Source organism: Dromiciops gliroides, chromosome 3, assembly GCF_019393635.1.
Source record: "Dromiciops gliroides isolate mDroGli1 chromosome 3, mDroGli1.pri, whole genome shotgun sequence".
In the NCBI taxonomy this organism is placed as follows: domain Eukaryota; kingdom Metazoa; phylum Chordata; class Mammalia; order Microbiotheria; family Microbiotheriidae; genus Dromiciops; species Dromiciops gliroides.
The window spans coordinates 499077770-499091703 of NC_057863.1; the positions used below are offsets into that span (position 1 = coordinate 499077770).

General features: G+C 40.4%; 1 protein-coding gene across 1 annotated transcript in view; it reads right to left on the bottom strand.

Moving 5' to 3' along the window:
- BARX2 (BARX homeobox 2) overlaps positions 1 to 13587 on the bottom strand; it is a 93900-nt gene extending 80313 nt beyond the window's left edge. Inside the window, exon 1 of the mRNA XM_043997272.1 lies at positions 13011 to 13587. Within this exon, the coding sequence (XP_043853207.1) occupies positions 13011 to 13197 (187 nt within the window). The 5' untranslated portion in view covers positions 13198 to 13587. The remainder of the gene's footprint in view (positions 1 to 13010) is intronic.
- Positions 13588 to 13934: the final 347 nt, after the last annotated feature.

Consider the following 13934-nt stretch of genomic DNA (forward strand, 5'->3'; position numbering starts at 1 on the left):
AGCAAGATCAAGGGGGGAAAAAAAGCCAGGGTTTGTACTTTTATCACAGAACATTAAAAGACCCAAATCACATTAGGTAGATCCTCCAGGGAAGATTTATGAATGGACAGGGACAAGACTCACCAAGGACAGCACAGTATTCTATTGCTAATTCCTGATCCTCAATTTAACATTTAAAAATTCACTTGTAATTGTTTTTAAGCTAATTATCAATTCACCATTAGACAGCAGAGAAAAATAGAACTCTGTGGTTTTATGTGTCAATGTTATCTATCACTAATTATATTTTAGCTCCTTCTACTCTTTTGTTTTTGTTTTTTTTCTTTTGGCGGGGTAATGAGGGTTAACTGACTTGCCCAGGGTCACACAACTGATGTCAAGTGTCTGAGGCCGGATTTGAACTCAGGTCCTCCTGAATCCAGGGCCAGTGCTTTATCAACTGTGCCACCTAGCTGACCCTATTGTTTTTTGTTTTTGTTTTTTTTCTTTAGCTCCTTCTACTCTTAACTACAATCATCTCTCTAACAACAACAAATTCTTTTTAAAATTTACAGCAAGGCTTATAAAACTTTTTCCACTCAGGACCACTTTTTGCATGAACAAATCAAACATTTACTGCCAAATTTTTCATGACCCCCACATTCAGTTATGCAACCATACATAGGGTTGTAACCCACAGTTTAAGAAGCTTTGATTTAAAGTGTCAATGCCAACATGCATATTGGGCCAAAGACAAGGCTAGGATATATCCATATTTGTCAAATACTTATTAAAACACAAAGCAATCAAAAGTACATTTGTCTTGCCCTTACTGACAGGCAATTCATTTAGAATTTTTATGTTATCAGAAAGAAATGAAGGACTCAAGTGGCAGGATCACTGCATATTTTGGGAGAAAAAAAATGGCTGCAAAATAATCCAATCCCAGGTTTTCAATACAAAGATGGCATTAACTCATATACTAAACCTCATGAATTAGATCAGAAACCAACACAGAGATGAGCAAAAATCATTTACCAAATTGAGATATTGAGGAAGGCAAGATTTTACTGGGGCCAATGAGAAAATATATTTGTATATATAATGTACCTTTGAGTGTGTGTGTTTCCCAGTTTAAAAGTGAAATAAAAGTGCAAGTTGACAGATTTTTGCTGCAGGATCAAGAAGTGATTAAGAAAACCATTCACTAGTCCATAAAGACAAAGATATTCATTGAAACCTGGAGTCTCTCAGTATACAGATTTTACCTCAGTTCTCTGATAAAGTACCTTTAAGTGACGCTCCGAGGTGAGTCTTAGCTCTGATTAAGTTTGTTTTGAGAATAGATTGACTCACCAGCCTCAGACACTTGACACTAGTTGTGTGATCCTGGGCAAGTCACTTAACCCTCATTGCCCCGCAAAAAAAAAAAAAAAAGAGAGAGAGAGAGAGAGAGGCAGAGAGAGAGAGAGAGAGAGAGAGAGAGAGAGAGAGAGAGAGAGAAAGAGAGAGAGAGAGAGAGAGAGAGAGAGAGAGAGAGAGAGAGAGAATAGATTAAGTTTAATTATTTTTTTTCAGAACATGACTTAATTTACCTGCTTGATAGTTTGGGATATGGGGTGCTGGTCACATTTCTTATAAGTCAATGCTTCCCTGTAAAGGTATATGCTACAGGAAGCAGACTCCACCTTTCAGGCAGTGGTTCTCAAACCTTGTGAAGTCAGAACCCCCTCACTCTTTTTAAAATTTTTTTGGTGGGGCAATGAGCGTTAAATGACTTGCCCAGGGTCACACAGCTAGTAAGTGTCAAAGATCTGAGATCAGATTTGAACTCAGGTCCTCCTGAATCCGGGGCCAGTGCTCTATCCACTGTGCCACCTAGCTACTCCAGAACCCCCTCACTCTTAAAAAATTATTGAGTACTCCCTAAACAACTTTTGGCTTTGTGGTTTCTATCAATCATCACTTATCATATTAGAAACTTAAAATTTTAGTATTATTATAAAAATAATTTTGACCTCATGGATTCCCTGAAAGGGTGTCAGGGACCTCCAGATATCCTGGACAACACTTTGTTTTGTTGTTGTTGTTTTTTTTTTTTTTGGTTGGGCAATGAGGGTTAAGTGACTTGCCCAAGGTCACACAGCTAGTAAGTGTCAAGTGTCTGAAGCTGGATTTGAACTCATGTACTCCTGAATCCAGGGCCAGTGCTCTATCCACTGCGCCACCTAGTTGGCCCCTTGGACAACACTTTGAGAACCACTAGTCTGGGCTATTTCCCCAAGATGAGAAAGAAAGGAACAAAATTAGAATTGTCTATCTTGTTGGGGGAAGCTTTACAAAGCCATTTCCAAAAGATGCTGTCTAAATCAAACCATAAGTAGCACCTATTTTTGCTTTCTTCTTCTTTCCTAGGCATAACAAACAACAGTTATAAAGTTAAAAGGTCACAATGATAGTATGGGATAGGGTAGGGACCATGAATTGACATTAGCAGTCAGGCTTCTAATAGGTATTTCCTGAAATGGAAACACTCCTGTGACCTCATGGCATTATGGAGACTGCCTCAATGTTTCCCCACGGTCATAAGTGATCTGTGAATGACGAAAATAAAGGGGCAAGAGACAAGCATAGCTGAGCTAAATCAAGCAGCAGGGGTACTTTTTAATATGCTATAATGACCAAAAGTTCTACCAGTCCAGGCAGCAGCCAGTTTAGAAACCCAATGGGAGAATCCTTTTTTTTTTCTTAACTAGCTCGTTGAGACAGCATCTTTTCCCAAACCTTCCACACATTGCCAAAGATAACACCCCACCCCACCCCATGTCCAAAAATATATGAGCATGGGCTATTGGGTTTGGGAACAAATGAAATAAACCCAGAGTAGAATTAAGAAATAATGCTTACAGGGCAACAGGGCATGACAAAGCATTGCAGCTCTCTGCTTCATCAGCCACAGTCTGGGGAAGTATTCATTGTAAAGCCCTCTGTGCCTAGACTCCAACCACTTTAAAACTGATGTTCAGAGTCTCAGGCTGGCTTTGGTTCAAACCACGTCTTGACCTTTCCTTGTAAGAAGGCTGTGCTCATCTTTATGAACCCTGCCACTGAAGTCAGGAAGCATATATAGCTGTCCCTTTGCGCCCGTCAAACAGCAATGCCACCAGATGCAATTGGTGATTGGCAAGGACCCATTTCAAATGTACTTGTACATCAGCTAATGCTCAGAATCACCACTCCCCAGCCCATATTCAATTTCAATCAGCACAAAAGAAGCTAGAGACTTTCCAAAGTGATTACAGAATTGGGCTTTCTGTCATCTCCGCTTCTTTTACAACAACAATCATATTTAAGATTCAATCCCAGCCCAAATGTAATTAGTCCCATTCCTGATATCTATCTAGGTGTGTTGTTTTCTTTCTTAAATGTGTGCCAAGTTTCCATTTTCACAAAGTTAAATTACTATATAAAAAAGCTTTAATGATGATTAATTAGACTCTATAATGAAAAAATTAATTGTGTTTTTATTTAGAGCATTTATATTTTACAAGACTTTCATCACAAACACCCTTCCAAAAATGTTATTAGGCAGTTGTAAAAATAAAACCCTATGGGTTTGCTGTGGTTGGTACTTTAAAAAAAAAACAACACCTAATGAGTATGGAACCAGAGGGTTAATTTTAATTCACTGAATTACCTGCTGAATGCTACCAGAAATTGTAACCAGGTCCCCCTGCCATATAAATTCTTATTTCTTTCCTGTCATTCCATACTGAGAAAAAAAAGTACCCGTTACAATCTTTCAGGAAACAGGAATTGAGTCAGACCCCAAGCAAGGTTGAAAATTGGCAATGTTTTTTTGTTTTTGTTTTCAGGCTGGCTCTCCCAATGGTCCTTTCTTGATTCACATCACTCGGCTTTCCATAGGAATGCTTTAGGGGCATTCTGTATGCTTTCTGACTTTGACAGATAGTCCTCTGTAGAATGGAGTTTCCTTTGCTGGATCTGATGCCCAGATAGTTTAATGAACTCTGGAAAACTGTGTCTCTGGGACCACACTGAAATGAATAGATTCCAAAATGTCCCAGTGGCAACAGTCCACTCAACGCCAAAATTCAGCACAAGGTACAGTTGTGCATGAAGACCTGGAACCTATTGAATTCCTTTCAGACATCATCTGCAAACTCTGTTCTTCTCATCCCAAAGCCCAGAGTTCCACCCACTTCTCAGTGAATGATGCACAGCAGGAATAGCAGCCCACCTACGGTGAGCATTTGTTATGTCTGTTCAACCAAATGGGGACAACAGAAATTATAAGCAGTCCCTTGCGCTTGTTAAAACTTGAGGAACTCGACAACCGACAACGGGAGCCTCTGGACTTTTCTGTTGTGTTCCTCCACTTTGTCCCTCAATTTCAAGGGGAGCAATGGGCCCTTTGCTCTTGGAAGTTTCTAACTCAATTTTTATCTTGTTCCATAAGAGTGAGGAATATTAGGCGCTGGACAGAGCCCACTCTTGAAGAGCCTGCAACATTTCTATGTAAAGCAAAAGGAGGTTAAAAAAGAAAAAGGAAGAGAAAATTTTTTAAATGGAGGTTTTCTTCCCTGGGTCTCTGCCTTTTCTGTCTGCATATGAAGGCATTTCCAAGGTTAAGATTTCAGCTGCTCCAGAGCTACTCTGAGGAGAAGCAGCAGCCGCTCTCGGACTGAATTTCAGAGGCTTCCTGAGTTTAAAAGAAAATGTGTCTTTTTTTTTTTTTTGCTGATGTCTTTCAAATTAATTTATCTCTAGACAGATACTACTTTCATTAATTCCTTCAATTTCCCCAAGACTTTTTGTTGAGTCTATGTCCTGATGGTGGCAGAGGGGGTGAAGAAAGGGATGATTTGTCAGACCTAACAAATACTCTTAACTTTGTGTCTGAAATTTAATCACCAAGGAAGAGGTACAAATGTCAAGGACACTGGTGTATTTACAGGGAAATTCACCCCCTACAAGGCATTACACACAATTTCACACTAATGAGGTTAACATGATTACTTCATGGGTGACATACCCCGTAGGTGGAGTTTGGAGAGCAAACGACACATAGTATATACTAGGTATTAAATTGTCAGAGTGTCTTCCTTATCCTAGTTCCTTTTGTAGACCTGAGACCACCCCAGAAAGGCTTTGCAGTGATCCCAGTAGAATTTGGACTTGTAGAAATTCTTACTGCTTCCCCAGTTAATCTACCTGTAAACTGAAGAGGTATAGAGGGGATTTAGGATAAAGTAGGAAAATATGAATGACCACCTAGGCAACAAGAGAGAAGGCAAATAAGACATATGCTAAAATAATTATTTATTGAATTGAATGACTTTTGGCATCCTAGATATTTAGAAAGTAGTTTCAAGCTTGTAAACTGAAATGTTTCCTGCTTAACCTTGGGGGTGGGGGGGGGTACTCAAAGCTGAGGAAAGACGGGTTGTCAATAAAACTCAATTGAATGGAACCAAAAGAGACCCCCTTACTAAGAAATCCCTTAGAGTCACTTGGTCAAGGGATTGGACAGATTAGGCAACAGAAAGGTTTCCTGTGCTATGGGACTCAGAAGGGCTCTGCCTCAATAGTCCTAGCTCTTTTCGTGACTTGTTCCCTGACCTTGGAAGACCTGGACCAGACACATATCCTTTCTACCCCTCAGTTTCCTTACCCTTGGAAAGGCAACCGGAGCAGCAGTTATGAGTAATTATGATAAAAGCCTATTTGCCCCTGGCCAAAATACAAATCCTGGTTGATAATGATCATTTTCCAAGCCCCCGTTTTACATTTCTCCATTAACATTCCAGTGCCCATTTCTCAAGTTCCCAGGCAATGGGATGGGGTTTGGTGCCTGCCTATCCAAAAAGAGCTGTGGTTTTCGTAAAATCTAGAGCTAACATGTTGAGAGTGTGGCAGGTCCCTTCACTTCCAAAGAAGATAGCCACTCCTGCATTTCATTTCATTTTAAATTCCAGGTGGAAAATGTTCTTTAAGACAGAAATACACAAGGAATACCAAGCTAAGGAATGTACTCTTTCCTCATGCTTGGAGGATAAAATGTTCTCAATGCCATGACATGAAATAACCCTTCCCCAAATCCCCCACTAAATTGGTTTGCTGGCTATACCCTGCATGTGACTGGCTTGGTTCATTATAGCACCCCAAGCCTTGGGTATAATTAACTTGGGTCTATCTATCTGGCTGGCTCCCTGACCCTTAGAGAACAAATATGATTGGGGAGGTGGGTGTTGATGTGGACTCAGAGTGAGATATTATTCGTTATAACAACCACTACAATAATAGCTTATATTTGTATTATGCTTTGAGGTTTGTGAACATGGTGAAATGGTGTACATACAGCATTTCACTTGATCTCTGAAACAACTATGAGAGAAGCCTAATGATGAACTCAGTGGCAAAAAAGTCAGACTTGCAGATGGGAAGACATGGGTTCCAGACCTGCTTCTGCTATACAGTAGTTGGGTGACCATCCCTTAATCTCTCGGTGCCTCAGGCAACTTTCTAAAACCTGAAGCTAGAAATTAGTTGTGGATCTTCATCAGCAAAGGGTGTTTCCTTAACAGGAATTCTCCACATGGATAAATCACAGGCTGGACCCACCCATCCCCCCGAAAATAAGTACAAGATCGGCCAAAAGTTACAAAGAGGGTTCACTATCTAATAACTCCTTTATTATTTTTGTTTTTAATTTTCAATATCATAGCATCATATACAGTATATATAGGAAATGAATTTACATTACATGTGAAAAACCAAATCTTGTAAATGGTGAAAAATAAAGAAAAAAGAATGACTGTCACTTTCAAAGAGTTATTAAAACATGGTGACTTTTGGCCCATCTTGTAGGATTTTTCTACCTAAGGCAATTGATTACAATGATCTTTAATCTCCCTTCTGTCCCAAAATTCATATTTGGCTAAGCTTGTTTAGCTATTTAGTGACTGACCTAGCTATTGAAAGTCACAGGGGGTGAAGTGATCAACTTTGTCATTTTAGGTGGAATGTTTAAAATACAGTCATACAGAACTGAGATCATGTCTGAATACTAAGCTTACAAGTGGGTTGAGAATCCAAGGTTCATTTATAAGTAGGTTGTTTGAAATGGGGAAGGAATTTTCCTGTATCAAGTGTTACATATGGGGTTAGGTTCCCCAGGCCAGTCCACAAAATCCTTTATAACCCAAGATATGTCTGAAGTCTAAGTGGCTGCAACACTAAGGTAGTTAAGTAGCCCCAAGCACCAGAGGTACCAACAGTTCTAGGAGAAATGTATTCAAAATTCCAGTTGGGAATATTCTTCTGGGAGCACATTCCCCTACCCACTACTGCCACCCCCACTTCAATCTTCCACCTCTCCCAACACCCAGAGGCTATGCAGTGGGAGCATAATTTCCTCAAGTTCCAAGTCATTAGTTGTGGCTTCTGTGGTGTGAGGTACAGGCAATTCAAGAGGCTAGAGCAGCTAAGACACTTTTTCAGTCTAGGCCAGTTCCCTGTCACCTTCTTTCCTTTTGAGGAACCCAGTCAGATTTAGGGTTCTTTTTCCTTTCTGTTGTCCAGACCTGGAATTTCTAGTGAGAAGCCACTCCTTCCCTGGTCCATCACAGAACAAAAATGCAGTCTCACAATTTCTCTGACTTCTCTGAATTTGATGCATAATCTCTAAAGCAAGCATGGCAGCCCTTTTGAGGTTCCCTAAGGATTTTCACTGCAAATCACAAAAGGAAATGGTGTGAAAAGGCCATATCATCACCCCCTCCCAAATGACAGATCTTTGCACACATAGGGGGCCCCAAGCCCAAATCCCAAATCCCAAATCTGGGCACACACAGGGAAATAAATTATCTACCATTAAGAGGATCACCCAGAACCCAGGAACAAGGGGTCAAGGGTCAGCATGGGGAATGAGGGCCAGTTATGTAAGCAGTGCTGTCAACAAGATCCAGCCAAGATCTTGACCACAGCATCAAGTGAAAGGGTGGTTGAGCCATGAAAATTCACCTTCCCTTCCTGTGTCCTGTACCTCCCTGACCTTGATATACCAGACCTGCTACAAAGGCCTCATTCTGGATAAGTACTTATCTAAGGTGAGAACTGGTGACTGTGGTTGGGGGAAGAAGACATGAGAAGCACCAGAGACTATAGTGGCAGAATAAGGGAAGAGGAACAAAACAACAAGCAGGTATTAACACAGAAGGAAAACTTTGATGGTTGGTTATAGAAAAGTAGAGACTTCCTGTCTATCACCTGTCAGGAGGTCAACATATGCTATCATTGTGCATGTAATTTGTACTGTAAACTTTTTGCCGGTTGGTATATAAAGTCTCTCTGGGTCTGGGAACACACTAAAGTAAAGCATCTCAAATGAGTTGTTACTATGAAACAAATGCTAAAGAATTCCTGTATTTGCTCCCTAATTTCCTGAGGTGCAAGATAATGAGAGTTAAGTATGACTTAATGTCAGAGCATTAGACATCTATAAAGAAGCCCTAGGTTCCAGTCTTATGTGCTTTGAACACTTACTGTATGTCCATGGGTAAGTCAATTAAAATTAATATCTCTGTTGTTGTTGTTGTTGTTCAGTAATATCCAATACTTCATGATCCCATTGGGTGTTTTCTTGGCACATACCTGAGTGGTTTGCCATTTCCTTCAACTCATTTTACAGATGACGAACATAGGGTTAAGTGACTTGCAAGGGTCACACATCTAGTGAGCATCTGAGGCCAGATTTGAACTCAGGAAGATAAGTCTTCCTGACTCCAGGCCCAGCATTCTATCCACTGGGCCATCTAGTTGCCCCCATTATATCCAGCGGTCAGTTTTCCATCTGTAAAATGGAAATAAGGATACTGACAATATCTACCTCACTGGGTTGTTGTGAAATAATGTAGTTAAAGTACCACATAAATGTGATTTTGTTATTGTTGATGATTCCAACTGGAGGGGTGTTTCAACAGAGTATAATATTCAATAGATTACAATACAATAGAATACAATCAAATTGGATTTCATTCAATTAAAAGAATTTATTAATCACCTCCTATGTATAAAGGCATTGTACTAGCAATTGAAGATAAAAGATAGATATGACAAAAAAACTTATCTCAGGAAGCTTACAATTAAAGGGTGGGAATCTAACAGGAGGTTTGGGACATGTATACGAGGAGCTATGATATAAAATCAAATGTGATAGCAAGAGAAAAGCCCAGGCATGGTGTTCTGATGATACCTCATGGTAAATAAGAAAACATATGGAATGCATTTATAATGCTTTGCAAGTCTTAAAATACTATAATAAGTATAAGCTTCTATTGTGCTTATTTATATGAAATTTGAGGAAAATGAGATCAGTTGGGGAGGGTGGCTATTTCAGAGGTCCTGAAAGGAGAGAAAATGCTTCATGGAGGAGCCTTAGCCAGGGGGGAGGACAAGAAAACAGCTCATTCCAACTCTATGGAACTTGGCGAGCAAAGGCTAGGAGACAGGGAAAAATTAGAAATGGAGGACATTCCTAATTAGTACAATTTCTTCTGACTGCTCTTCTACCAAAAAATTCTAACAACCACCAAAAAAGTCAACATAATTCCTATATTAAAGCATTATTTGACATCACAAATTCCAATTTGCTTGGTGGTTTCCATCACTTGTCAATTTTGTAACCTTCAGGATAGGTCACCGAATGCAAAAATTGAAATCACTGAAATAACACCAGCTTAAATGTTCTATTGAAATCCAAATAGATAACCAACTCTACCAGCCTCTAGAATAACATATAACAAAACAATATTCATGAACAACAACAAAAAAGTTTCTCCTTGATGGGTCTCTTCCCTGAAATCCAGGCTTAGAGAGGAAAAAATCCCATCAGAAAATGTCCATGATCTGGTTTCCTTGAGTTTAACCTAAACAAGGTAAGACTTTCCTATTTCAAACTCAGTTTCAGTTTTGAGGAGAAGCTTTCTACCAAGCCTAAAAAAATTAGAGTTTCTGAATTTCAAGAACTTTGTGTAAGGTATAGGAGATCACAACTGCAACTGAAAGAACTTTTTAAGGACAATTTTAGAGAAACTAAGAAATTACTGTCCAGTGATTAACTGGCAGATGAAAACATTTCCATTTCTCAGTTTACTTGAATACCAACTCTTCTGCCTGAGGAGATGTGGCATCAGAGTTCGATGTTGGGGCTTATAGAGTCTAAATAACTAGATTGGCTTGGTTGACTAAGGGAGGAGTAAGGGGGATCTTCTTAATTAGTATATAGCTCTGTCACTTCCATTCCAACTAATACACTCATCACATCTACTGCTGTGGGTTTTAAAAACTGACTTCAGAAAAAAATGTTTATCTTATATTTAATTATTTCAATTACCAACCTATAAATGATGTGGCTGCTATAGTTTGACAATTTTTATCTGAACAACTAAGGTTTTCCATTTGAGTTCCTTAGTTCATTGGTTCCACCAAGAGTGTGAAATACCTTTATCTGCAAAATACTCTAGCAAAACAAAATCAAGTTTTCTGTGTGGCTGTCAGTGCTTTATTGTGGCCTCTTTCAATCAAAGGGGGATTAGGCTCATCCCATCCAAGATTTGTGGTGCACATCCTAACTGCTAAAGGCAACAAAAATGCTTTGAAAATGTGGTATTTGCAAAACTATTGAGCAGTCATTAGTTGGATTCCCATGATCTAATGCAAGGAAGGCTTTAACTGTAATTGTAAACCCACTGAGGGCTTAGGATCTGAAAGTGTGGACCAGTGTAGTCAGTTGTTATGAATTTAATTCCCTTGGCAGACCCGTTTCCATAAGACAAATCTCTTTTAAGAGAAGTCATAACCCTTAACCAAGAGCAACTTCATGTCCCAGAGGACTGAAATGATTAAACAAGATAGTGACTGTGGGCAATTGTAATCCACTTGCTTAAGTAAAGTTACTAAACTACTGAAAACACAGGATGGAGAGTCAGATACACTTGAAATGCATTGCAAACACTCACAAAATGACACAGGAGTCATCTCCCCTGTGGAATATCCCAGGCAAGTTTCAATAAGAGATGGAATTTCCTAGCCCTAAAAATTGATAATCAAAGTTTTCTGAGGTTATTTATTGCTGTCATGGGGGGGGGCAGGGTGAACAGTGTATGTGGTCTGTATTCTCTTCTATAATCTTGCCAGTTTGTGTGCTGGTGAACTATCTGAAACAATTCAATTCCATGGCCTTTGTGAACCAAAAACAATTGTCTAACAAGTCAAAACACACAAAAAAATGTTCCTTGGTGTAGTTGAGCCTAGAGTTCACAGAAAGGTGTTTTGATTCTCTGAGGAAAGTATCTCTCTACATATTTCAATGTAATGTGTTTATCCTGGTACACACTGAGGTTATTAAAACTTTCCCCTCTATTTTCTTTCAAATACATTTGGATTGGTATAACAAGTGCCTTGTATTCAGAACTGTTCCTAACAAAAAATTCACCTGGTCAAAGAGCTTCACTAGGTTCCTCTTCTTAGATTTTGCTCCAGATCATTATTTATCTACTTCCTTAATACAGAATTTTCACATTTTTTCCAAATTAGAAAGAAATTAAGAGATTTAAGTGTCTCTCCCATGCCTAATAATTGTAGCTCATCTACAGTGGAAGATATACAATTGAGACATTTTAGAGGATAAATATATATATATATATATATATTTGCTGTTTGTAGTCTTATTTTTATACTCTACAAGCTACTTGTGATTCCAGTGATGATGGGCAGGCCCAACACTCATTTTATGGATTAGTTGTAAACTAACATGAGTCTGTAGCAGTCATGTTATATATGAATTCATGTAATAAATTGTTTTATGACAGGACTCAAACTATATTTGTTAGACATTTCATTGATCACCCCACTGAGCTAACAATGATTTGACAGAAATATAAAGCCCTAAGCAGGGGAAACTAGGACTTAGGTTTGGCCTGAAAAATGAAAGTTGTCTTGTCAAATGCATTGAATAATTGCTCCACTCTTCACTTTGCCCATGTAAATGATTTATTTCACAATGTATCATATTTTCACCAGCACAAAGGAACATCCAAATGACTACTTTGGTTTGGAGGAATATTGAAATTTTTGTGGTCCTCTTCAAGAACGTTGGACGAACAACATCTTTTGCTGTATTTACTAATAACGTGGATTGCAGTCATACCCAGGCATTTTGTGCTGTCAATAGTATTTATTAGAAATCTAATTAATGCTAGTGTTTCTTTAAACATCTTTGAAATTAAGCTACATTAAATGTGCCCCTTTTTTCAATATAGACAGATAGATGCGTGTGTATAAGTTCACCTCACGTCTTCCATTATCATCGATTGTTGGGGAGAAATGAAATAACTTATGAACTTTTTAAAAACGACTTGCCCTAGGCAAAGCAAACACTAATCCACACACTCAGATACTTTCCACGATCAGCTAGCTAACTTAGTTAACTTCCCCACAGCAAAATAATTCTGAAACTAGTTCAGCGGATTGCGGATTTGGTCGATCATGCAAGCACAAGGATTAATTTGACAGGTTCCTAAGGGTAAAAGCAAGGAGCTAGGTAAATTATATTGAAGTGAAAAGTAACAAGCTCAAATTGTAATCAGTGTCTTGAGGCACAGAGAACAAGATTTGATGTCAAGAGCTGAATACATTTGAGAAGCCCTCAAACCTTCAATGTGAACCTCCACAGGGAGGATGAGGAAGTCACATTTCCCTTATACTTATTATCAGGCGTCGCTAAAGGGACGTATTCCCAGGGAAGTAACGTATTGGAATTATTTCCAACCAGCTCAATTAATGGGCTCATTTCCTGCTCCGTTCAAGTCCTACCCTCAAATTCACCACGACAGGAGAGTTTGACCCCTAGCAGGGGAAGAGGAGAGACTCTCCTCGGACCCCTCTCTGTCCAACACTTCGAGGAAGAGCATATAATTGACAATAGGAAAGGTCCTAGGAGGTCTTACCAGTACAGGAATGCAGGGGTTTGGGTCGGACGATGAGTGAAGGGCACACAGAATAGAGGGAAAGTTTCTCAAAGTAATCGCAGGTCTCCTTGGAGAGGATCTCGTCGATCATGAAAGTCTTGTAGCGCCGCCTGGCTGCTTTTAGCTGGCCGGGCGAGCTCAGCCTCAGCTCGGCGTGGCAATGCATGGTGAGCCCGGGTCGAGCGAGCGGCCAGTCGGCCGGAGCACCGCTCCCCAAAGCGCCAAGCGGGACAGCGAGTGCGGCAGGAGCGTCTTCCGGGAGTGAGGGGCGGGGGCTGTGGGGCCAGACCCCCACCTCCTCCGGGAGGCCCGAAGGGGACAGACAGTGCACCGCTGCGTTCGGGCTCCGCGCGCACTGCGGGGAACAGTGCAGCGCCCGCGCGCTATCCCTCTCTCCTATACACACCGGCCGATAAGCATCTTCTCGGGAGCCTTTTTGGGACAGCGCAGCTGTCAATCACGGCGCGCTTCCTGCACTGCCAGGCCCGGCTGCATTGTGTCGCTGCGCGGAGCAGCAGCTTGGGGAGGGCCAGCCAACAAACGCGAGCTAATTACCCCCCACCTATCCCTGGGACTTTCTGTGTGTCTCTCAGCCACTGTCTCTCTCCGCCCTCCCTTTCTCTCCTCCCTTCTCTCTGCCTTTCTCAATCTCTCTCCGTCTCCCCGTGTCTCTATTTTAAGATACTCATACAGCTAGCAATTTTTTTTCCTTCTCCTCCCCCTCCTGGGAGAAACTCCAGGTGTGTGTGTGTGTGTGTGTGTGTGTGTGTGTGTGTGTGTGTGTGTGTGTGTGTGTGCGTGTGTGTTTATATCCACGCGCTCTTCCCCCTAGTAGCCTTAAGTGTAATACCTTTAAGGAAAACTCCAGGAAGCGAGTCTTCGTCCCAACTCCCACACTAACCC